This window comes from Terrapene carolina, unplaced genomic scaffold (genome assembly GCF_002925995.2).
Source record: "Terrapene carolina triunguis isolate 2854851 unplaced genomic scaffold, T_m_triunguis-2.0 Scaffold96, whole genome shotgun sequence".
Classification (NCBI taxonomy): Eukaryota; Metazoa; Chordata; order Testudines; family Emydidae; genus Terrapene; species Terrapene triunguis.
The window spans coordinates 74352260-74378762 of NW_020664447.1; the positions used below are offsets into that span (position 1 = coordinate 74352260).

General features: G+C 41.9%; 1 protein-coding gene across 1 annotated transcript in view; it reads right to left on the reverse strand.

Moving 5' to 3' along the window:
- Positions 1–1348: 1348 nt before the first annotated feature.
- The window catches only part of LOC112107050 (alpha-1-antitrypsin-like), a 53178-nt gene continuing 28023 nt past the window's right edge, over positions 1349–26503 (reverse strand). Inside the window, exons 2-5 of the mRNA XM_029911480.1 lie at positions 15551–16214; positions 9278–9551; positions 4898–5045; positions 1349–2970 (exon numbers count right to left, since the gene is read on the reverse strand). Coding sequence (XP_029767340.1) covers positions 2785–2970; positions 4898–5045; positions 9278–9551; positions 15551–16214 — 1272 coding nt within the window. The 3' untranslated portion in view covers positions 1349–2784. The remainder of the gene's footprint in view (positions 2971–4897; positions 5046–9277; positions 9552–15550; positions 16215–26503) is intronic.

A 26503-nucleotide genomic window follows, 5' to 3' on the forward strand; every position in this document is an offset into this window, starting at 1 on the left:
GTGGTGAAAAACACCTTCCACCTCTATTTTGCTAGAAACCTTTTCTGCTCTCTCTCAGATGATGACCTGGCCACAATGATTCAGCACCAGCACCAGACTGGTTTACTGTAACTCATTGTATCTGGCACTGCTGGTGGCAGTACTATAAAGGCTCCAGTTTGGAAGAAAGCAGCAGCTTATCACCTTAATGGGAGAGGTCACTGTAAGCATATCCCCCCTGGGCTCTAATCCCCTGGAAGTCTGCTTCCTTGGTCAGTTCACTGCCTTGATATTCATCTTCAGAACCACCAGAGGATCAGGATACAGCTACATCAGCAACTCCATCCAGAACTGTGGCAATCTCTCTGGTACAACACAGTTTTACAGAACCCAGGAAGAAGAATGCAAGAGGAGCATTCTCAGTCCAGAGTGTTGTATCTAGCTAGGTGCAGATAGCAACACCAGATTGCAAAAATTTGTAAGTTTGCTCCTAGGTGGTTCCTGTAACCCTGGGTCCAGGAACTACAATTCCCAGGATGCACCATGGGAAGTGAGGGTGGAGGAAGGAAAGAGGAGGGGAAGAGGAAGAGAAATAAGAATGTGAGCTCTGTGAAGGAGCAAGGGAATAAAACTTATCTTTGCTCTTATCTAGTTTCCCGAGAATTCCTGAGAGGGTTCAGATACAAAAAAAGGAAGTTCAGCTGTGGAACAGTTTCCAAAGATGATCAGACAGACCCAGAATCTGACCACCTTTAGGGCACTCTGCCAGCTTTCCCACCATAACCGAGCTAGGGACTAATGGCAAATGCAGGGGCTGTACCTGTCTCTGTGTGGTGTGAAAGAAGTAGAAAGCTGACAGATAAGGTAGCAGAAAAAAGAATGAGACAGCAAGAAAAGCATTGGTAACATGGTCCTGAGAGAAAGCCAAGAGATAACTTTTTGGGCAGAGTGCTAGCTGAACAGAGGCTTAGAACTGTGCGCAAAGAAACTGCCTCCTGTTGTTTGCTTCCTGCTATGTTTGGAAAAACAGGAGTTTATGTACATTCTTTATAAATAACAAGGATTGCATCAAAGAAATATCTATCATCAATAACTTCTCCTAATGAAAGCAACCCGCAAGACCCTAAATATTGGCTAACCACTTGGGCCCAAAAGGCTAACAATATATACATACATGGCAAAGAGCAGAGGCCTCTATGAAGTCCACTAGAGACCTCCCTACGGAGATCTTAATTAGCACATAGTTACAACGCTGGTTGACGCTGTGATTAGCTAGACTCTTTGCATCATATGTCCTAATTGCTTAATTCCTGTTCTGTAGAAATCACATAGTACAATTAAAAACTTTTAAATTTCATGTTTATTAATTTTCATTTCTCTAACATAATAACTTGTCTGTATATTTCAAGGTCAAACATAAAGACTGGAAATCATAACATAGAATACCCATTAACAGAATCACTCAGTAATTTACCTCTTCTGCCACTAGAGGTCAGAAAATATACCATCAGCATGAATATATGAGAAAAAATATTGATAGATCTTCTGAAAAAAGAGTAAAATGGTATGAAGGTAAATTTTGGGTAAGAAAAATATATAAATAAGCATCTGTAGTATAAGTGAGCTTGGAACCCTTTGTATCCTAACACTAAAGAGAAATCCTATACAACTGTGACTATATTAAAATATAAAGCAGGTGTTGAGCTGAGTGCAGATATTCTGTGAAGGTACAATCTGGGAATAGACAGGGCCCACTTCAAGACACCACAGCCAAAACATGTAGTTATGTAAAACGCGGTATAAGTTACAGATAGGCTGTAAGTGATGGATCCTGCAAACATTTACTACTAGAGTGATGTTTACTGCTATGAGTGGTTCCACTGGGTTAGATTAATCCTATATTGTCAAAAATACTGACACAGGGACATTGGGGAAACACAAGCCATTTTCCCTATTTGGGAGCTTCCAAAACTTGACTTGGGCCCCGGCACAGGGCTGACCTAAACTGAACTTTGATTCAGTGTTGCACAGAAGCCACTTCAAGGATTCAGAATTGCTGGGGCACAGTTCTACTCCGGTCACACCTCCTCCCATTCTGATCTGCCACTTCCTTCCTCTGGCCCAATTCTGCTATGCCTCTGTCCTACCCTAGAATGGTCAATACAGAGGCGTCAATGTTCTTCACCAGGGAGACCTTACACCTTCTCTATGATCCCTTTTCACCCGCCTGGGTGGCACAAAGGGGCCACAGGGCAATGGTTTATCAGACTCATTGACAGCAATGGGGCCACTCAGGGTAGTAAGCACTACATTTGTTAATAGGTATCTGTCAGACTGAGCCTCAGGTTGGTGAGAAAACGGATGTAAGTGGTAAAGAAGTGTAACGGACTAATTTGGCAGTCAGTGAACATTCAAAACAAATGTAATTTACACGGTGAGGAGGTGGACAGGAGGGGTGCAGCAGGCATAGGTTAGTAATCTTAACATCTTTTCTGATCCTCACTTTCCAGAAAATGTTTTGCTGCTTTCAGCATTACAAAGGATTTTCTCTTTTCACCTCTGCTGACAGTTCTGCCTGAACTCGAATTCCTTTTCTTTTCTTTGTTTTTAAATGCAAATTCAAACAAATCTGTAGTGATGGTGATTTAAAATCTATTAAAGGTCTCAGTTGTGAAGCAAAATATACAACACTACAAGGGAAAAGGTGGCCTCTAAAGCCATCTCTACACTGATTAGGTCAAAATGTTTCTTTATTTAATAGTGGTGGTCAATTACTCATAGTTAATGCATACAGAACTTTAGTAACTATTGTTCCACAGGGTTCGTGATTTTGCCCAGAAAAAGTATGATATTATCGCTAAATATCATCACCAGGAAGGGTTTGTTGAATTTAATGTTAATAGGCGTAGACATTGGCACTATTTCCATAGTAGAGGCTGCCGAAGCTTCAGTGCCATTCTCATCCACATTCACCATGGCCTGATGGATAGCCTACAAGGAAATCAACAAACATTACCGTTCCAGGTGTGGGCTGTAAGCAGCGTTCTGAATATGAGCTTGATTGTTTTTAAACCAAAAGTGCTGAGAGAAATAACTGCTAAAGAATGAGCAACAGAGCAACAGGTGTGAGTGAACACCACAAACCAAAAGGGCAACTGCAAACCCAGTGAGAAAAATCAATGATCTGCATGAATCAAAATCGCCTCATCCTTAAAAGAAGACATTCTCAGAGTCACTATTTCATACTACTATCGCAAGCACTGGCCCCGATTCTCCTCTCGCTTACACCAATGTAAATCAGGAGCAACTTCACTGAAGTCAGTGGGGTTACACTAGTGTAAAACTAATGTGAGAGCAGAAGTACACCCAGTTGTCTTTGGCAAATTTATATAGTGGAGTAATAATAGTTCATAAGTGAGAACAATGAAGAGTGGACAGAAAATAGATTTGAGGGGTACAGATTGCTTTCCTTGCATATGTCTTGTATGATAACAGCATCAGAAGTTGGATAGATAAAATGGGTTTGGGGCAGAAAAGGGCACAAGCTTGTCCTTACCTCACTGAGGCTAGGTCTACACTACCCGCTTGAATCGGCGGGTAGAAATCGACCTCTCGGGGATCGATTTATCGCGTCCCGTTGGGACGCGACAATCGATCCCCGAATCGACGCTCTTACTCCACCAGCGAAGGTGGGAGTAAGCGCCGTCGACGGGAAGCCGCAGAGGTCGATTTTGCCACTGTCCCTACAGCGGGGTAAGTCGGCTGCGATACGTCGAATTCAGCTACGCTATTCGCGTAGCTGAATTTGCGTATCTTAAATCGACCCCCCCCCTGTAGTGAAGACGTAGAGAGACATTTATAGACTGGATTCATTAGATTACATCTGTTCATTTGTGGGTGGTTCAGGATTTCTGTATTGTTTTTTAACAGGAGTTCAGTGTTAACTAATGGAATGTACCCTGCAGGTAAGGTATAATTGTAAGGCTCTCAGACTGACAATCCGTATGGACTGAACATGGGTTGAACTGTAATGGTCTGCAAGGGACTGGCACTGAAGCCAACCGGAGCTAAGGGTGCTTCTCAAACTGGGAGAAATTTTTGGACCAAAACTTTTTTCAGTGAAAAATGCAGATTTGGTGACACTGAAATAGTTTGCAAATGCATGCCAATTTTGACAAGTTGTGTGTGTTTAAAAAGATTTTCTAAAAAATCAAAAATCAAAATGTTTTGATTTTTTCAATTCAAAATGGCTTTTTTGTTTCAAAATTCCCTTTAATTTTTTTTAATTAAAATGCTGAAAAGAGAAACAAAAGGTTTCATATCTGGTTGAGTGAAATGTTTCAGTCAAACCAGAACAATTATTTCTGACTTCTTGCTTTCTCAAAAATGTTGTTGTCAGTTTGACCTGAAATGATGTTTTCCCCCTGAATTTTCAGAATTGCCAGTAATCCAAAGAACCTGGTTTTTGCCTAGCTGTTCATAGCACCTTACAGAATTGAACCCACTGTTTTTAATAACGGGAGGGGCAAAGGCAGCTATGCACAGGCAGCAGCAGCAATGGAAGCTCTGAAAAACAGCACTTTGCCCCCCCTTTCATATCAAGGGAAAGATGGCCGTGGGGTCTTCTCTGGGAAGTGGGGGAGGGGAGAGAGAGATTTGTTCAAGTGTGTTGTCAGTAAAGTGGCACCATACACTGTAAAACTCTGCTGGGCCAAAATGTTGTACATGCTGTAACTTGCTGTGATACAACTGCACAGGCAACCTAGCTAGTTTGGGCTGAATATTCCATCCCTCAGTCCCTGCTTCTCATACAGAGCAAAGCCCTTTTATGTGGGTTTCCCCTAGGAAACATTTGTAAAGAAATGTTTTTAAATATCAGTTACCATGGATCCTTTAAACAGAAAGAAACCTAACTTACCTCTGAAATCCTGTGCCTGGGCTGCCCAGTAATTCCAGACAGGTCAGCTTCATTAGTGAATACATTTCTGATGCCCATTCTATAAAGACTTTGTTTTAATTCAAATTTGCCATGAATGGAGAATCTTGGCAGATATAAATTGGTTGAGCTGTCCAAAGAGAAATGCAAGAAAATGGTAAAACATTTCAATCAGATGTCACAGTGCAGGACAGGCTCATTCCTGACAACATAACATGCTGTGGTGATTACTGAGAAATTTGTTTGCATTGTTTCCACTAGCCCATAGAGAAGATTTGACTGAAGATCCATGACAGATTTCCTCTGGTGGGGAACAGAAGGTTTCTGAGAAGTGATATTGGAAGCCTGGACTAGGAGGAAGGATGGCTCATAGCTAAGGTGCTACCCTGGAACATGGTAGACCTGGGTTCTATTCCCTGTCACTTAAAATCACTGTGCCTTAGCGCCCCAGCTGTTAATTAGGTATAATGGCACTGCTCTACCTCACAGGGGTGTCATGAGAATAAATACATTGAGGTCTGTGAGGTGCTCAGATACTATGGTAATGGAACCTATAACGACCTGATAGAGAGACAGTTTCAGGAAAACTCTAAGTAATATTGCTAAGTACAACAAGACTGAGGCTGTGCTCCTGAATTCAACAAGTGCAGAGCATCTGGATTATCCCTTCACCTAGCTTGTTTTTCCTCTCCATCCTCCAGGAGATTCCTTATCTGCCCCACCAAGAACCTGATTCAGTGACACCCACTGAAGTCAATGGGAAGATTCTCATTGACTTCAAAGGACTATGGGTCAACCCTCAGGACAGCTCATCTCAATGTCCATAATCAGGAGAACTGTCCAGCAGGCTTTAAAAACAGAATCAAACTTCAGAGCCTGCTGGACCATCTTCCAAGCTCCTATTACTGGTAGGTTGCCAGTGTCCCTTAAGATATCTAAGATTGTACTGTATTCCCATTTTTAGGGAAATTTTCCTCCTTAAGGCTCTTTAGCCAAGATTTTCAAAAGCGACTAGTGCCTGATTTTCAGAAAGTGCTGAGCATTCACCCTCTGAAAATCAATCCCTTTTAAGGTGTCTCTAGCTGGACACCCAAAAAAGCAAGGCACCCAAATTCATGAGTCCCTTTTGAAAATGTTGGCCTTAGTTTAACAATTAAATTAAACCTGTGGGGGGGAAACAAACAAAACAGATTCCAAAGAGAGCAGAAGAATGTGTGGTGCCTAATTTATTTAGGATAAAAGCTAACAACAAAGCATATCTGTCTAGTTCATGAATCATATTGTTGGCTCTATGTAAGATTTAGTCAATTTAATGGAAAATGAATACATCAGTGCTTTCTGTAAACCTAGTCAATGCTCAGCATTTCTGGTGCATTTTTTTCTCACTGTCCCACTGTCTCTAGTTTTTCTGGAGTTAGTTCTAGCATCTACAGTGAGAAGCACTAGCCATTTGATAGCACGTGAGAACATGTCTTAAGTTAGATGCTAGGATTGTTACTAACTAATAGTGCTAGTGGAGGTGCAATACTCTTTCCTGATTGCTGATCTCATCCCTTTTCCTGTTTTTTGGCAGAAGGTGCTGACTGCTGCCCTATTAATGATGCAACTGTCACTGGGCCATTTTTATCCTCCTATTATAAAGAATAAGCCATTCCACCTGTCCCCATCTACTGCTAATGTGAGGGGAAAGAAGAATGCAGCACACACACAGCCTCAGGAAGAAAGAAGTAGACACTGGGACACACAACAAATTACCCACATGTTAAACAGGGCCCTTGCTATACATAAGGGTAACACTCCGTGCTTCTACACCTTCCATCCAACAATCTCAACAGGGTGACCAGATAGCAAGTGTGAAAAATTGGGATGGGGGCAGGGAGATAATAGTTGCCAGTATAAGACAAAGTCCTTAATATCAGGATGTCCGGTCACTCTAATCTCAACAGTAATGAACACTTCTCACAATACCCCTGTGAGTGGTATCAACGCATTTTGCGGGTGGGAAACTGAGGCACAAAGAGGTCAAGTGACTTGAACAAGATCACACAGGAACTTGGTGACTGACCTAGGAATAGAATCCCGAGCTCTTGAGATTTAACCATAGGGCCACCCCTTCTTCCCTACTGAAATGGCCTGAAAGTACACTGCTCCCAGCTGAATGCAATTCTACATTATCTCCATATATTTATTCAGACCAGATAGATTGAACTGGACTGTGCAAAAGTTTTTCACTGAAACCAGGCATAACTCAGCTGGGTTTGTGAAAGTCAAATGACCTCCCCTTGGAAACTCTCTTCACTACTGCAGTGGGGTGTGAGGCATCAGGCTGCAGATTGACATGAAGGTGACAAAAAGAGAACAGGACCCAAGGAGTTCCAACTGTATTACTGCTAAACAGAAAAACAGGTAGATAGCCTACTCCCCTGGAGGCCCTTAAGTGGGTTTGATTTAGGGAGTGAACAGATTTACTACACCCTCCGAAAGATGCAAAATGGACCAACCAACCGGTTGGCTCTGAAGATTATGTGGAGAGAGAGGAGGTGTTTACTGGCCATCGGTTTGCATGAGTGCCAAACTCCAGTGAATTTCAGTGAGTGAATGTGTCCACACAAAGCCAGCTCGTTGGGGGTCTCTAATAATGAGGTCTTTCTATACTACAAACCATAGAATCCCACTTCTGCTTTATAGGTAGATTATTCCAGTTTTGGAAAAGGTAAGACATTTTGCTTAGTTCCTTGTCTGCTGATACTAAGGCGGCTCCTCTTTGCACAATTCATGTTTATTTGACAGGGATAACACCACTGACATTTTGGTTAAGCTGTTTCATTGCCCAGTACTGATTTTAGGAACAATCATGAGCATTGGGGCTGAAACTAGCGGTGTGGGGGGTGCTGCCGCACCCCCTGGCTTGAAGTAGTAAAATAACAACCCAAATACATGGTTTCTGCCTTCAGCATCCCCACTATAAAAATTGTTCCAGCACCACTTGTCACAAGGATTCTCCTCTTGGTAGAGCTAGATTAAATTTTTACATTTCTGAAGTTTCAATGAAAAATAGTTCACATTTTTCAGTGAAAGTTTTTGTAAAAAAGTGTTGCCAAGTTTCAAAAGGCTCTGCCAGCTAGTCAACGTAAAGAACTGTAAACTGTGTATTTAATTTAATTCAATTCCTTGTCTTAAAGCTGGGGTTTGGTAATCTAAGGCAGTGTTGTCAAGCATTCAGCCTGCTTGGTGCATTTATGTGGCACATTCTTACTCTCCAGAATGAAAGGCCCCGAGTCCGCCAACAGGCAAATGCTTAATTTTATGGACATTAGCAGTCCCACTATAGACATGCAAGAAGCCAAGCACGTTTTCAGCACCGGAGCCTAAATTTTGCCCTTTCAAAGTGAGTTAAAATTCTAGCTCTCATGGTTGCAAAGATAATATGACATGAATGTAATAAATGAAGTGCCATCTTCTTGGGTCTGCCAGCAGCCTGAAACAATGGCTTTGAGATGCATGAACTCTTCCCCCCCCCCCCCCCCCACACACTCCTTTAGTCTCACTGGGGTGATAATTCTGAAGACAAATGATGAAACTTAAAATATTAGCATTAACTTTTTCATTGATAATCACCTTAGCAGGTGGGATGGGGGAAAGCATAGGAGAGAGAATCCAGGGGGGCTGGAAATGAAAGCTGCCACAGGGAGGGAAATGCAGAAGGGGAAAAAATGAGATAAAGGGAGAACAACAGACTACAGAGAAAGGCACACAGGGAAGCAAAAGAAACAAATTGCAGAAATGGCAGTGGTCCTAAAGGGAAGCAGATTTTCACATTGAGTGATACAGAATGTGACAGTAGGATATTGAACAGATAACATGTCCTGGGCTTGGTCTACACTACAGACTTATGTCAGTGTAACTACATCGCTCAGGGGTGTGGAAAATTCACACCCCTGAACGACACAGTTATACCGACTGAATTTCTGGTGTAAACAGTGCTATGCCAACAGAAGGGCTTCTCCCATCAATATAGCTACCACCTCTTGGGGAGCTAGAGTACCTACACTGACAGGAAAAGCTCTCCCTTTGGCATAGATAGCGTCTTCACTACACTACAGTGGTGCAGCTGCATCAGTGCAGTGCTATATGTGTAGACAAGCCCTTGAAAATAACTAAAAAAGTTAACTACATAAAGGCCATATTCTAGTCTTGATCTTTGTACATTAACCTCACTGAGGGTAGCACATTAGTCCTAACTCTATACCACAGCCAGGGGATCATAGTTAAAAATACAATCATCCTTCCCCAAGAATTTGTCCGACACCCTTGATCTAAAGGGACTGCCTGCCACCAGAGTAGAGAGCTGAAAGATTTTACCTTTCTGAAAGTAATTTTCTCCATTTAGGCAGACTTTCACATGACAAGCCATTCTCCAACTTCCTCATTTGTCCTTCATCAGGCAGAATAAAATATGCTTTAATGCTTTCTTCCTTATAATCCATTTGCACCACGGTGCTAGACAGCTGGTCATCATAGGCGTGTTTGCACATGCCCATCCGGAACATCATAGGGACTTTAACAACTGTGTTTCTATCCACAAAGAAGTCATCATCTTTAGTGTACTTTGGATTGAAAGTTTTATTCCACGTGGCTTATGATTCAAAGAAAGAGAGAGTTAGTGGATGTTCTGGGAACAAGAAACCATCCTTAGTTGGCATTAACTGCAGTAGCTGTATTTGCCTTCAGAGCTACACAAATTCACACCAACTGAGGATCTGTCCCTAAATGTATAAATTAGAATAACTCAACTGTAATATGCACATGGAAAGGGTTGGGTTGGGAGTGGTTTAAACAAACCCAGAAGCTGTTCTGTAGTGAAAGGATGATGCTTTCAACTTAGATAGCCATCATATACCCCAATGCCTCTCCTCATGCCAGAAGGAATTGCCAGACTATTCTCAGGGAGGAGGCTTAATACATTCCCCGGTGTTCTAACACGGGATATGAGTTGATCTTGCACGTCTGGTAGCAATTTTCAAGTGACACCAAGCAGCATGAAAGCTGGAGTAAACATCTCCTGCCACCACATTGGCTGGGTAGCAGATCAACATTTTAAACACACCCCAAAATCTAATTTGGATGGGAAAAGTCATAAGTAGACTGTGCCCTGCTCCCATCTCTAAGAAACACCCTCACAACCTCCCCTCACCTCAGTCTGGTTTAGGAGAGGGACTAGGTAGAGGAGTTTTCAGCTCAACTGATCCCTTTCTTCCATTTGGCTGAAGTCCATAAAAGAGCTCTTGTTCAAGGGGATGGATTTCAGCCAAGTGGAAGAAAGGGATCAGTTGGGCTGAAAACTCCTCTACCTAGTCCCACACCTAAACCAGATTGAGATGAGGGTGTTTCTTAGAGATGGGAGCAGGGCACAATCTATTGATGGCTTTTCCCATCCAAATTAGGTTTTGGGGGATGTTTTAAATGTTGGTCTACTACCCAGCCAATGTGGTGGCAGGAGATGTTTACTCCAGCTTTCATGCCTCTTGGTGAAAACCCTCTTGCAAAATGTACTGGGCAAGCAGAAAACATGGGATTTTCAAAAGCTAATAGCTTGGTCAAAACAAAACCAATCTTTTCTGAAGCACTCAAAGTGTTTTCAGAGAAGTGTCTTCTTCTCAGTGAGAAGAAATTCCAAGCCAAAATCCAACTATTCACCCTCATTCACTGCAGCCATAGAGCTGTTAACAAACAACTAGAAAAACAACAAAACATTGCAATGATGTTTCTTGTAATATGGAAATAAATTGTTCCCTGTCCTCCCAACCCTGTGTACTAAAAAACAGTTGATCTATTAATCAGTTTTGCTTAGACTTTCCCAACCGATGTATTTTTCAGAAAGTACTGAATGACTGAAAACAAAGCATTAGAATGCATTCATATGCTTTCACTGTAATGCTATATGTTCCCAGTAGATAATGCTTAATATCTATAGCTTCCTTTTCTTTGTATAATGCATATATATATATATATAAAGTGCCAAAAATACACCCCTTTCTTGTAATTAGAGGCGAGATACCTTGAGTTCTAGTCCCACCTCAGACACTGTCCTTAATGATACTAAAATAGTGTGTGTTAATGCCTAGATATATGGTGATGGGAGCCTTAAAAATACCTCAATTACATTAGCTCGAAATAAATCTTGTTTAACTGAATTACTGAAGTGACTAATCTCGTCAAACTACAGATGGTCCCAAGTGAAGCTGGTTAAAAACTGGCATGTTTTCTTGACAAATCAAGACAATGCCAAAATATCAAAAACAGCAGAATGGAAAGTTCTGAAACATTTAGATTCAGAATTGTTGAAATGTTTCATTTTTATATTTCTGATCAAAATTAAATGTTTCAGTATTCTTGAACCAAAATGTTTCATTTTGGTATGTTGAACCTCAAAATATTCCTTTTCATGATGGTTCTACAATTAATCTGTGTCCCTTGAGCTGCTGCAATGTCTCATGGGAGCTATAGTTCAGGTGCCTTGTGCCCCACTTCTCCTCTATGGGCTAGGCTCCCTGGCTGGACTACAACTCCCACAGGCACTGTGGCAGCTCAGGCAAACATAGATTAATGTGCAATTGATCTGAAATGAAATGTTTTGATTTGGTTTCACAAACCAAAATGTTTTTGATTCAGGTTAACCCAACACAAAATGAAATATTTAATTTAGATTTTTCAGATGAAAAATCAAAAAATTTAGGCAACAATCAAAATTTTTCACAGAAATTTTTGATTTTGTAGCAACTGCATTTTCCATTTAAAATAAAACAGATGGAAAATTCCTGACCACCTCTAATCCTAAACCCCAAAATTCAGATCTGAATCTGGATTGCAAATTCCTCAGAGTTCATCCAGAAATGCCTCCTTTATGACTACTAGCCTTAGCAGCTCTTCCTAATTCAGAGACAATGAATCTGCATTTATAAGCTTTTGGATGCAGTCTGCCATCATACAAAATATCACGAAGAACAGAGGATACTGTAAGTAGGAGTTGTCGACAATTTTCCATCTATTTTTCATGGAAAATCAGGATCTTGACTAGAACCTTTTTTATGAAAAATCACTGCTTTCTGGGGAAACTTTTGTGGAAAAACTGAATCCCTGAACACCAAAATATTTTGGTATTTGATATTTCAATTAAAAGTTGGAAAAGTTATTAAAATTTTCTGCAGAAACCAATCCCTATTTTCTGATCAGCTCTAACTCTAAGTTACACTTTGCTTCTTAATTAAAGTACATGGGCAGCACGATTACCCTGCTGGGTAAAATTGGTCTAGTTGACTAAACCCTGGACTGAGAACAAAGTCCTCTGGAATTCTAATCCCTCCTCCAACCCTGAGTCACTCTGAGGCCTTGTGCAAATAATTTCATCTCTACCCTTTGTTTCCTCAGCTATAAAACTGGCATAATAATAGTTACATACTACTTAAGGGTGTCATTATTATTAATTAATGCTTGTATGGGGCTTTCAAGATATAAAATGCAAAGCATTATTCTTTAAAGAGGAGAAAATTACTACATTGTGACTGTAAGTTTCTCCATAAACAGTGTAGCCACAAACATGATGTATGTAATTTTAGAGTAAGTCTGTCTGTTAAAAGAAGTCTCCAATTTTTGTACTGTCAGATCAGAGCCCCTGGACTCTTCTTTAACACGGCAGAAGTATTGCCTTGTCATGTTTTAGGGAAATTCCATAGTGAGTCACAACATTTTTTGATAAGTCACAGGCCCAAATCCTGATATGCTCAGGCAGCTATTACTTGCTGCTTACTTGGACAAAATTCCTACTGGTTTCATACACAGCTTTGGTTAAAAACTGAGTAAGGATGTCAGAATTTGGCAGACAGACTGCATATTGGGGACATTCATTAATTCTTCCCTCCTCCTCCATCCAAATCCAGATCTGCCTGTGCTGCTCTTCCTCTTAGCAGGGCACTTTTCAAGGAGGTCTTGCCTCTGCAATTCTTTACAATGCTCCAGGGACAAAAGAAAACCCAGAGCTTGCCCCTTCCAGTGGGTTGGACAATAATTCCTCACTGGACTATGGGGCAAGTAAAATGACAGGATTTTTTGGGGGGAGGGGGAGAACATGCTCACTATCTAAGCCCCAAGACAAACAAGAAGAATAGCAAATCATCCGGTGAAACCCTCAGTACAGTGCAAGTTAGAATGCCACCAAACCTCCATCCTCAAACAACAACTCAATGTAAGCTACAATGTACTGTGGAAAAGGGAGAAGAGTCATCAGGACTGCGGGGGGAATAATCACATAGTACAGAGGATGGGACAGCCATTAAACGTTAGGTCAGACTTTATAAAAGCTTCTAAAATTTCAGATTCTTCTCCAAACCAAACCCAGCCTCTGAACCATTCAACATTTTAGCCCATTCTCATTTTCCATGTGGAAGCAATAGCAGCAATAGTTTGGATTTTAAGTGTAATTCTTCGCAATTTCTTTAAAATCAAAAAGAAATGCAGTTTGTCTGAAGGCATAATCATCCACTCGTAGCAAAAATTTAAAGAGAGAGGGATTTAAACTGGAAGACAGGATCTACACATGCAAAATATTGGGGGTGCTGGGAATTCATTCAGATATGGAATTGAACATTGTGGCTAGGGGCATCTCTACTTTTAAATAAATATCCATTTTAAAACATATGTGACAGCTGTACCTTCATTTGTGCGATGTAGAAGGTTTTAGTTCCTATATTATTTTCAGTGAATATTTTCCTCTTATTATTATAATGTATGATATTGTACTAAACTTATGGCTAAACCCTTCAAATCTATGTAACTTTTACTTCCATAGCGGTTTGATTTTCAGGGTGGGCAGAATCAACACTTTTTTTTTTTGGTCCACTGTTAAGACGGGAAGGAAAGCCTGATAAATGCTAACTAAAAGCCTGTCTTGAAAATGCTGTTTGGGAGATGAGTAAAGATCTTGAAACTAGAGAGGGACAGATAGAAACTAGCCTTCCTTGATGGAGTGGGGAAGAGGGACATGGATGTGGAAGGTCAAAGAAACATAGAATCATAGAGTTAGAAGAGTCCATAAGGGTCATCTAATCTAACCCCCTGCCAAGATGCAGGATTTGTTGTGCCTAAACCAGGGGTCGGCAACCTTTCAGAAGTGGTGTGCCAAGTCTTCATTTATTCACTCTAATTTAAGGTTTCGCATGCCAGTAAAACATTGTAATGTTTTTAGAAGGTCTCTTTCTATAAGTCTGTAATATATAACTAAACTATTGTTGTATGTAACGTAAATAAGGTTTTTAAAATGTTTAAGAAGCTTCATTTAAAATTAAATTAAAATGCAGAGCCCCCAGGACCTGGGCAGTGTGAGTGCCATTGAAAATCAGCTCGTGTGCCGCCTTCGGCACGCGTGCCATAGATTGCCTACTCCTGATCTAAACCATCCAAGACAAATGGCTATCCAGCCTCCTTTTGAAAATCTCCAGTGAAGAAACTTCCACACCCTCCCGAGGCAGTCTGTTCCATTGTCCTACTGTTCTACAGTTAGGAAGTTTTTCCTGAGATTTAATCTAAATCTGCTAAACAGTACTTTGAATCCATTGCCTCTTGTCCTGCCCTCTGTGGCAAGACAGAACAACTTTATTCCATCTTTTTTATGGCAGCCTTTCAAGTGAATCAATTGAACTAGATTCAAACTAGTTTTACCACTCTACAGCTAATCCTTCAAAGATTTACACAAATGCATAGATGTAATTGAAAAACAAAGGGGAAATGGTTTTTTGAGAAGGAGTGGGTTGACATTTGAAAAACTTTGACCAGCTCAATAGCTGGTTACAAACCAAAAACTTCACTGACATTTTTCATTTTTTAAAATTAATTTCAAAATTTAGAAGTCAAGACAACTTGTGTGAGTAAAGAGACTCACATATGCAAACACTGGCACAACTGGGGGCCCTGGTCAGGTTTCAGAATTTGATAAAAGGTGTAATCAGTTACCTTAGTTACAAAGAGGTGGGCTTTGAGGAGAAGCAGAAGTTCTGTTATATACCTGCCTCTGTGCTGTTTGCTGTTGCTGGGACAGAATAAAGAATTTTCCACTCAAGTTGTTTAGGTATCTTACAGCATTTTGCAAACTGCACTCTAAACCTGCTTATCAGAAATTTTCATAGCATTTGTCAAGGGTGCCAATTCAGGAAAGCACTTAAGCAATGAGTCCTACTGACTTCAGTGGGTCCTATGTATATGATTAAGTGTTTTGTTAAACAGGGATGCTCTCCTGAATTTGGTACCTGCGTGAATGTATATTTTACATACCTTTTCATCGGAAAAAAAAATTAAATTTTTTACTATTTTTTTATCAGCTCTGGCTTTGATCAGAAAATGGGGGGGGGGAATCACCAAAATTTTGTTAAGAAAACAGTCAACACTTTCAATCAGAAAATTATTTTCAATGAAAATGTGTTGACCAGCTCTATTCATAATTAACACTGTGAATAAAAGGCCAATTGTGAAGCAGGTTGTGATTCCCCCTCCAAAAATAGTACTCCAAAGGGAGTGGTGAAGCCTAGAGTTGGCACAAGGATAGCCAAATGACCTGAGGCGAGATGTCCTATGATTTTGTCTTACCTTTAAGGTAAATATAACTAAGAAGAAGAATTTCAGTAGCTGGATCCAGATTATTGAGTAGGTTGATAATTTTCCCATGTGTTTTTTTCTCTATGTAATTATTGATCTTCTGCTGAGTTGGTCTGACATTCTTGAAGTTTTCTGGGAAAGCTTCTCCACTGTAAAAGTTTTTTAGATCATTTAAAAATTGCTGTTGCAGTTTCAGCTGGTCTTTCACAAACAGGACATTCCCCATATCCAGCTGGAAGTTAGCATTCTGGCGGTTTAGTGATTGCATGAGCTGACAGAAACCTTCATGTATTTCTCTTTGCTGGATCTCATTCGGTTTAAAGTGGAACACTCTAAGAATCTGTTGCAGTGTCTCTGATTTAGCACCCAGGGTCAGCATTGCAAAGGCAGTGGAGATGCTTATGGGAGAAAAGATCACATTCCTGTTGTTTCTCTGAGAAGAAGCCTCCTTATAAAAATAAAATGCAAACTGACAAATGCTTCTCCCTACTTTATGACCCAGCATATTTTCGTTTGCTGGACCTACTTGGTTTCTGTTTCCAACATGGTAATTTTCAGGACTGTTGTTGCTAGAATTCTGTTGGCAAGGTATATCAGCATGAATCCCAGCAATCAAAAAACACAGATAAAAGATTGACTTCATTTTTCTAAGATTCTGTAAGAAAAAAACATATTTGGTCTACAAATCTTAATAATTTTGAACATATGCTCACCAACAGGAAGGAATTGTTTAAGAACCTGAACATACTATGGAGGAGGCATGGAAGCAGTGACCACAGGCTATTTGAATTCAATACAGTGACAAAAGGGTTCCGAGTACTAGCAATAATATAGTTCAAGGAAACAAATTTTGGGATATTACTGAATTGTGAAAGAAGAAATGTTAAAATCCATGAATGTGGAAGAAGACTGAAGTATCTTAAAAGACGCCATAATGAAGGTGCAGTAGACTAGAATTTATTTGAAATCAGTCATTCCCCATTTGTTTGCATTTTTCAATGAGGGACTGAGGGTTAAAAGAAATTTGGTGTGCAACAGAAACGGGGAGGGAGTCAAAGAATATTCAGTTAAATTTTGCAGGTGAAGATAAGGCAGAAAGAAAGCAGTATTAATGTTAGCAAAAGGGGAACAAAGAATGACTTTGTTCAATCTCAAGTGTGTTGAGGGGAAATACATACACCAGAGAGAAAATAGATCCACTAATGTTTGAGGAATGGGTGAAAAATTATTATGGTTCCATAACGGGTGAACAAGTTTTTTTAAAAATCTGTAATTAACAGCAGAAAAAAAATTGCTCTGGGCAGTTAATACCTATTAAAACCTTAGTGAATATACTGTCGCAATTGGTAAAACACAAATAGGTAAGGGAATACACAGAAAATGTGTATATATACATATCAACAAGTCCAGGTGATGTGCATACCAAAGTGTTAGGGGAATTGTTAATGAATGTACCAAACCAATGACAATTATTTTTGAAAAATCACGGAGAACTGAGGAGATCCTAGAGATCATAAAAAAGGGAGGAAAGTGTGATGCTGATAGTGGGGATGATGAGGATGAACTGGAAAAATCTTGAGAAATTACAAATAGTGGAACTCTGAATAAACAGAACCAATGGAAAAGGACAGTAGCAACCAAAACAACAGGAGAGGGTTTTCCAAAGTGGTGTGGGAACTGTCAGGGTCAATGTACCTGTGGTAACAGCATCTTTAAATACTGAAATGACATAATTGGGCACAAACTGTGCTAGTATTTGGTGTCTGGGTTTTGATCAACAGACCAAATAAAAAGTAAATAACAGTCTTGCTTATATATAAACCCAATATGCCCAGTAGCCACTCCATCCAGGGGATATGTTTTTAAAATAAAATACCCTGAATGAACAAACACAGTGTCTGGGATTTTCAAAGGGAGTTAGTTATGTGTCCAATGTTGATGTTCAATGGGAACTGGGCACCTCTCTTTGACTTAATTTGATTGCCTCCATCAATTCTCACCTTGCCCATGGCATTTTCCTCCACCATATTCCATCAAAGCCCCAGTTCTCCAAAATCCAGCCAGCTCAGAATGCTAGGAGGTACACCTATAGCAAACCCACCATGACTCCCCTGTCTTGTCAGCAACACATTTAAAATTGTCCTAATTGATCTTACAGCATTTCAGGCTTACTCCAGCTTCTCTCTCTCAGTCTGCTTTTCCAGACTCTGCCTCCAGGCACTTCCTCTAACGCTGGTGCAAGAACCTTCTCTACCCAGCTCTGCAATCTCCAGAAGCCTTTGAGTAATCCTCTGCCTCGTCAGCTCTCTCTCCCTCTCTCGAAGTCTCACGTTAAATCATATCTTTTCCTACTTACTTCAGCCTCCCTTTTCTCTCTCCCTCTGCCTTGGACTTGCGGCATAACACTTTAATGTATTCACTATACAATCTCTTTATGCCACACGTGACATTTGGTACCATGACTCTTGTATTATTTAACTACTTAAAACATTTGGAGATACAGTTTATCTGAAAGGAGCTATTCCATACAAAGAGGTTCTGTAGCGCAGATTTTTTTTTTAAAAAGGTTGAGATTGAACAAAAGCAACCAGCGTGTGGATGGAATAATTCCACAACTGATTATCCATGAACCAACCTGCATGTAGCACAGGGAACATGGATTATAATTCTCCAAGGGAAAAAACATTACTTACAGTGCAATCAACAGAGTCTTCTTGTGTTCTCTAGGTCCGCTCTGCTCCTTGCTCTGTTGTTTATGCTGCTGAACATACAGCAAGGCACCCGCTAGTACATTCTAATTACATCAGCTAAGGGCTATGACTCAGAACTCAATTTCAGAGATGAGGCAGAGCAAGCAGTGGTGAAACTAGTTTTACTGGACACCTAATTTTGTTGAATATGCTTGTCCCACATGTGACTGTTTATATTACTCAAGATTGTCTAACTCTCCTTGATGTTTTGAACTGGTTTCCCTCAAACCAGTTGAATGTTTACATCAACCACCCATCCTAACCTCAATTGTTCAAATCTCCCATCTCTGTTTAAACAAAAGGAGCCATCAAAAATAACAGGTTACATCCAATACCTTGAATGAGGTTTGTAACAACTCTTTAAGTGCTTCAACCAATATGCCATAAGGATAATGTTTGCTCTATTTAATCTACAGGGACAATTTGAAGTTGTGTGGGTTCACTGTACATTGGGCATGATCTTGCTCCAGTTGATGTCAATGGCAAAACTCTGATTTGGTTCTAGTTGGAGCAGGGCTTAAACCATTTAGCAAGATCCTCGGCCCTGCCAAGGCATTGGTACAAAGCAGCCATAAACGCAGCATAAAGAGCCACTTGAGGATACCCCCCCCCCCCCCGAATGGAGAACTCCTCTGATAGCACTGGGTTGGTGTAGAGGTTCCATACCACATAGGGGGCAGGTAGCCAGATGAAAGGGGACATGGCTGGGATGATGCTGCATTCAGCTGGTTCCCAGTTATAAGAATGGTCCTCAGGGACCATGGGAATCTAGGTGCCAAACAGAACAGCCTTTAGAAAAGGTTCAGAATTGGAAAAGGTTCAGAAAAGGGCAACAAAAATCATTAGGGGTATGGAATGGCTGCCATATGAGGAGAGATTAATAAGACTGGGACTTTTCAGCTTGGAAAAAAGACAACTAAGGGGGGGATATGATTGAGGTCTATAAAATCATGATTGGTGTGGAGAAAGTAAAGAAGGAAGTATTATTTATTCCTTCTCATAACACAAGAACTAGGGTTCACCAAAAGAAATTAATAGGCAGCAGGTTTAAAACAAACAAAAGGAAGTATTTTTTCCACACAACACACAGTCAATCTGTGGAACTCCTTGCCAGAGGATGTTGTGAAGGTCAGGACTATAACAGGGTTCAAAAAAGAACTAAATAAATTCATGGAGGACAGGTCCATCAATGGCTATTAGCCAGGATGGACAGGGATGGTGTCCCTAGCCTCTGTTAGCCAGAAGCTGGGAATGGGCGACAAGTAGGGGTGAAAGTAACTTAATGGACTTACCAGTACGCAGAGTGGCCGGGGTCCTGACCAAAGTGTGTGTGTGGGGGGGGCAGCTCTGGGCCCCCAGAAGGGGCGGGGCCTTGGGCAGAAGGGACGGGGCTGGGCCAGTAGTGTAGCTAGTGGGGTGCAGGGAAAGCAGCCGATTCCCCAATCACATTTTTCAAAAGCGGCGCCTTAGGGGTTACCTTATGTGGTGCCAGCGGGCGGGGCCTGCTCCTCTCTAAAGGGCAGCACAGCCGGAGGAGTCATGGAGCGGGGAGGCGGTGGGCGCCTCCAGAGGAGCACGCCAGGCGGCCAGGTAAAGAGTGGGGACGGGCTGCGCACGCCTGCGCTGCTGCGCCCGTTTGGGTCCGGAGCGCTCGGGCCGGGCCGGGGCGTGCGGCAGTGGGGCTGGGCTGGGTGCGTGCTGCCCGGCGATAGGGGGGCCGGCGGCCGGGGGGAGAAGTGGCGAGGGGGGAGGAGGCTGGGTGCCTCGGCAGCAGCCTTGGGAGGGCTGGGCTCAGACTCAGTGCTGCCGCCGCCCCGCTGAGAACGGCCCGGCTCAGCGCACCCACGGCGGGGGAGGGGGCGGAGCGGAGGAGGAGAGAGGGGAGGGGGCACTAGGCCGCCCCGGGAGTGGGAGAAGAGGGGGGCATAACAGGGTGGCCCGCAGCGCGGCTGGAGGAGCTGGGGGGGCAGGGAGCAGCACTAGACGGCCGTGGAGGCCACCAGGTTGTGGGGCACGCCCTCCGGTTGGCCGCTGCTGCCCATGGGGTGGTGGGTGGTGGAGATGTTCAGGGGCCCGTCCATGCCGCATGGGAAGGGGAGCGGAGAGTGGCCGCCAGCTCCCGCCCAGGCGCGGCAGGATCGTGGGACTCAGGGTGCGGGTGGCGGGCTGGGAGCCAGTTGCACCTCTGTGCCCGGCCCGAGGCAAAGTTTGGGGGGACGTGCAGCCATGGCGCTGGGCGCCAACAGGAGGGACTATATAAACGCTAGGTTAAGGCCTGACCTGTGAAATGCCAGGCATCTTCAACACCCACTGAATTGGAGGTGACTGGATCAATGAGAGTTGAGGGTGATTAGCACCTCACAGCAGGTACTCAGTGCCTTGCAGAATTAACCCCTTAAAGGGAAATATAAATGGCTTTTTGAACCAAGGACTGAGAAATAGAAAGCTTTCTTGGATACAAAGCTGATTCATATGTGATTAATCTAAATCCCACAAGGGCACAGTATATTCACCTGGAACAGCATTTATGATTTTATTTTCAGTGCTTCTTATTTCGTGTAAATGTCACCAATCTCACTCAGAACTGGCTTTTAAAATTGGGCTATAGATTTCCTTGTACCGAGATGGATTTCTGATGAAGGAATGTAAACCAAATTAAATATAGACGCCATGAATGACAATGTGATGGCAGTGAGTAAGCTATATTTAAACCCACTTTGACCACACCTCAAAGTGTGCGCAGGAGGAAAGCTGCTACATTCAGCACATTGTGTAAACACACGCACCCAGAGAAGAAAAGAAAATCAATGGTATTTATATGGATATGCTGGGAATGAGAATTTCCTGACTCTAACATATCAGCTTTGGAAGTCTGTATCTGAGTTTCAGATGGGATAATCCCCAGAATCCAACGACCAGGGACAGGGGATAAGGAAATAAGAAACACTCATATACCATCATGATACTAAAATCTAGAGAGATGATAGCTAGGAACACTGATTCACAGGGAATCTGACCATTTCATTCAATTTTTGAGACCTGATATTCCAAGACTATGCTGTTATGTGCCAGAGATGTGCTGCGAATAGCATAACGAGGTGCTCCCACTGAGCCCTTGCCTACACTTGGGAAATTTCTGAAAGTTCCCACTGTATCTAACATAGGTTCAACCCCACTAGTGCTAGCAGCAATAGTAGCTCTAGTGTAGATGGACCACCAACTACCACCAGTGTTGTGTTGATTATATCTGCTTTGAGAGGGTTCCAAGAGAACTGTCTACACTAGGGCGGACTCCCCACTTTGATATACTCGGTGGCACTGAACAAGTGTTAGCAATAGTGGGGAATTTTGACAAAATTTCCTGTATAGATGGCACCAAAAAGGTTCCACCTTAGCCTGTGCTAAACCCAATATATTAGGTATGTTTGTGATTTCAGAGGAGTCTCTTAATCTGGAGATTGAGGCGTCTCTTAATTTGTTGTCCCATTGAAACCTAAGCACTTCCTCACAACCATAATTAAAGAGGGAGGCAACAATTTTGACAAGCAAACTTATACCAAGCTGCACGTGGCCGGAGCGGTCTTGGAAAAATATACTGAGTCTCTTGATAGTAAAGTAGAGCATTTGGCTTCTGTAATTTGCAAGGTGTGTGCGCATGCTAGTTGATGCACTCTGATGCATTATAATGTAACATTTTGTTCTTCTCCATGAGCCTCAGGGATGTCAAATTTGTCAGAGATGCTATAGCAGTAGTTAGAGATAGGTAAGGGCGAGCTGAATCAGAGGCAGAAAATGGCTCCCGTCTTCCCTCCAGTTTGGTTGTGGAATTTTAACAGCAGCCGCCACCAGCAAATCACTGGCAACTCTATGGCACAACACGAATCTCCACAATGGGGGATTTAATACTAAATACCCTGACATGCCAGACCACCACTGATGCTTTCCTTTGTTTCTTATCTATATCCTCCCTTAGCACTCACCCTCTTTTCCTACAGGAACCCATTTCCAAAATATACATATTTAAAATACTTTTTGTTGTGCGCAACTTGCCAGGATAGCTTCCACTCTCAAATTACATAGTCTTATATTGCAAGAAACAATAGAGAGTTATTGAAAGCATCATTATCCCCATATTACAGATGGGAAAACTGATGCATGGGGAGGTTAAATGGATCCTGGCTCTCAATCCTGTACTCGTTGCACAAGACCACATTCTCTGCCCCAAATGATTCAGATCAATTTGTTTCACAAAAGGCTTTTGGCAGCAACTTTCCAAAGTACTTCAGACATAGCACAGTGTGCACTTACTCCAACCCAGAGACAGAAGGAGGTACAATAGGAATGGCATTAACCATGAGAAGGCTGCTCAGCTTAGGGCATTCCATGGAGGCAAGGCTGCACACCACTGGCATGCAGAAGTACTAGTTCCTCAAGAAAATGACCTCTGTACTCCTCATTTCAGAGCCATTGCTTTGGACACACCTAGTCTCCACCCACAGCATGTCCACATATAGACCCTGCAGGTACCAGCTCATGATTTCTCTGTTGGCCATTCATCTGCTGAGCATGTGCATGAGCATGAGCAGCTCACTGGGTGAGCACATTCCCGTCTCTGGCATTTATGAGGTTTCAGACCGAGATAAAATCTGGTGCAAATTTTGCTTTCAGTTACACCTCCCCATACACACCCACACTCCATGCCATTGATTCCAATGCATGGGGGTAGCTCAGACCTGAATTTGACACCAAATATTTCCAAGTGCCATAATGAGAGAAGCACGAGTCTCAGCGAAAGAAAACAAAAACATCCCTTGTTTCTCTAGGGCTTAACAAGACCAAAACCTGCCCCATGCACCTATCTCTTGTATCCCACGCACCAGCCAGCCATTATACATATTTTTTTTAAAGTTTCCTAACAGAGGGTTGTGGCATGAAAGAGAATAAAAATGCAATAGTTGCTCAACAGCTGTAAGATGAAAGGATCCTTTGCAGCAGCAGCTGCTAAAACAGGTGGAGTTTTGGGGAGTGGGAATGGGGGGGGGGCGGAATACAAATCATCCACATTCTTGAGGGTTTTCCTGGTGGCTGCTGTTCTGAATCCCATCCTAGGGTCTCATCTAAAGTCCACTGAAGCCAATGGGAACCTTTCTTGTTGACTTCAAAGGGTTTTCTTCGAATCATACCCCCATTGGGGTATGCACAGCTTCCTGTCAGTCCACATAGCAAACTGTAAATTCACCAACAGCTCATGCAAGCACAAAGCCCCGTGATCACATTCATGTGAATTCGGTCTCATATGTCCATGGCTGCTGTTTGTTGCAAACTTGTTAGGCATTGCCTGCGAATTCCTATGAGATTGCAGTATCCTATTCTGGTTATTGTGGAGCGGGGACCTGATCCAAAGCTCTTTGAAGTCAATAGAGAAACTTCCATCTTTAATTACTTTGTCTTGAATTTTCAATGGGAGTTAAGTGCCAAACTCCCTTAGGCTCCTTTCAAAATCCCAGTCTTACTTTACAGTTTTGCCCACTGGGATGGTTTCCCTGAGTTACACATTTCTGTTTTGTGTGGGTTCCAGGGAGACAGCAGTCAGACTGCCATACACCAATGCAAACAATATGAAGCATACAAATGGCAGACAGTATCTCTTGCTTTTGTTTTGAGATCAGTTCAGCTTTTGTTGGCTCCTCCTTCGCACATAATAGGATAGTGTGGTTCCATCTTCCACTTGAAATCATGATTAATGCACATTTCTAAATTCATTAAGGGGGTAAAATGCCATATTCCACTCCTGTCTCCTGCCCATTCTAAAGCGTTTAGACTCAGGATTTGGAAGCCTAAGTGGGGTTTCCTTTATAGATCTTCTAAATATACCATTCCAGTTTTTGCACTTTCCTAAAAGAAAAACACTGGCTACCAAAACACCCATTCTGGGGACAGAAGCAGCATTGTCAGCAGTCCCTTAAACTTAACTTTCCCATGCCTCAGCTCAAGGGAGCAAACTTTGAGAAGACGACTTGGGGTAATATTTTCAAAAGTGTCTAAGACCAAGTCTACACTACAGGGACTACAGCATGATAGCTATGGCTCTGTAGCTATGCCAGTATACCCCATAGTATAAATGCAGTCTCCAGCAATGAAAGGGGCTTTTCCACCATAGTAGGAACTCCACCTCCCTGAGTGATGGTAGGTAGGTTCATGGAAGCATCGCTCCATCAACCAAGCTGCATTTATATCGGGGGTTGCATTGGCATAGCTAAGGTTCTCAGGGTTGTGGATTTTTCACACCCCTCAACACCATAGCTAGGTTTTAAATGTGGATCAGGCCTGCGTGAAGAAGAACTTCCTTTTATTTGTTTTAAACCTGCTGCCTATTAATTTCATTTGGTGACCCCTAGTTCTTGTATTATGGGAGTAAGTAAATAACTTTCTCCACATCACTCATGATTTTATATACCTCTATCATATCCCCCCTTAGTCTCCTCTTTTCCAAACTGAAAAGTATAGCCTCATATACCTGGTCTTTCTTTCTTTCTTTCTTACATGCACATAGCATAAATCTGTGTCTGTGACTTGTTAGTAAATAGCTATTTACATCTTAATGAAAAATCAACTCACAATAATATCTTACTAAAACAAATCTTTCCCCAAAATAAAGCTGGCGGATATTTTGTCCCGCGCTCAAGTTTCACAACAAATATTTTTTGCTTTAGACAGAATATTGGGTAATAATAATAAGTAAGCAAGCACCTCCTAAGCCTCCTGTTTATATGCAGGAATTTGTTATTGCATGTTGCTTAGAAACCTGTAGTGAATCAACTAGTTTTAAAGAGCACGGGGAAATTGTAAACCCAGATATTTGATTTAGACACACAAACAGGACACTTATGGACACAATCTGTGTTCGTCTCTCCAGACACCACTATATTTGAAGAATATGAAGTAGTTTGAAGAAGTTGCCCTTAAACTACTTGTTAATCTTCAGTACCACCCAAGGAGGCATGAACAATGACAATCATCAAAATATGCTACGGATCAAAATATATCACAAATCAACCATTAACCAACAAGCATCACATTCAGTTACAAGGCTGTAAAAATAATTATATCTGTAAATTGTCATGTCACAGAGATGTGAAGCAAAACAGTCATATGCCAGATCACTGTAAACAACAACAGACTAGCAAGCATTATGTGGCCAGTGATCACAGTGGTTAACAGGTTAAGGTAGGTGATCACAGATCCCTATGCACACAGCTGGCACAGATACCACAAAGCAGTTGGCGGGTGTGGTATAAGGAGTGTGTTTATGCCACAGAATTAGCAGGTTTGCAAGGATCCTCATTATGAAGGAAAATCATAGCCAAGGAACACTGAAAAGAGATCAAAACACAGGATACAGCCTGCAAGTGGGAAATGTGTGCAAGAGAAGCATATATCTACCTCAAAGTGGAAGCTTTCTATGAAAATAAAACAACGTGAGAAGCAACATCTGTAACAGATACCACCTGACATAAATCCCTACATGCAGCATGTTGGCATTATTATGTGGTAACATACAAGCACAAAACTCTGCCTCTGCAGTAAGAGAGTAGGTGTACACTGCAAAAAAAAAAAAAAAAGGGTGTGTTCTTAACTTGGGTTAGCTACCGGGGTCAAAATAGCAGTCAAGACAGGACAACTCAGCTTTTAACTTGGTTAGAAGCAAGAGTTGAAGACTATAGGACAGCCTGAGGTTGAACTTGAACAGCTAACTCCAGTTAAAAGCCGAGTTGCTGTGTATTCAATGCTATTTTAACCCTAGCTAAAAACATGACTTTTTTGCAGTGTAGATATACCTTAAGAGGGTGCATACGTACCTAAAGAAATCTCTGGTCTTATAAGCACGTATTCATTGCTTTCTGTTATTTGGTGGCCTGGCTACACTATCCACAGCCTCAGCCTTCTCCTCACAGACCTGAAAATCCATGCAGACAGATGGGAAGGTGGTAACCTGCTGCATTATTATTCAGTACCCTTACACACGACACATGGCATACCTTTTGGCGCTCCACTCCTGTGTAGATACTGAACCCTATTTTCAGCATGCCCAAATCCTTCACACTCCTCAGACATTTTACAAACCTCACTGTATGAAGTTTAAGCTGAAGAAGCTGTGGAACCTTATGCAATCTGAAGAGGTATGTTAGCAATG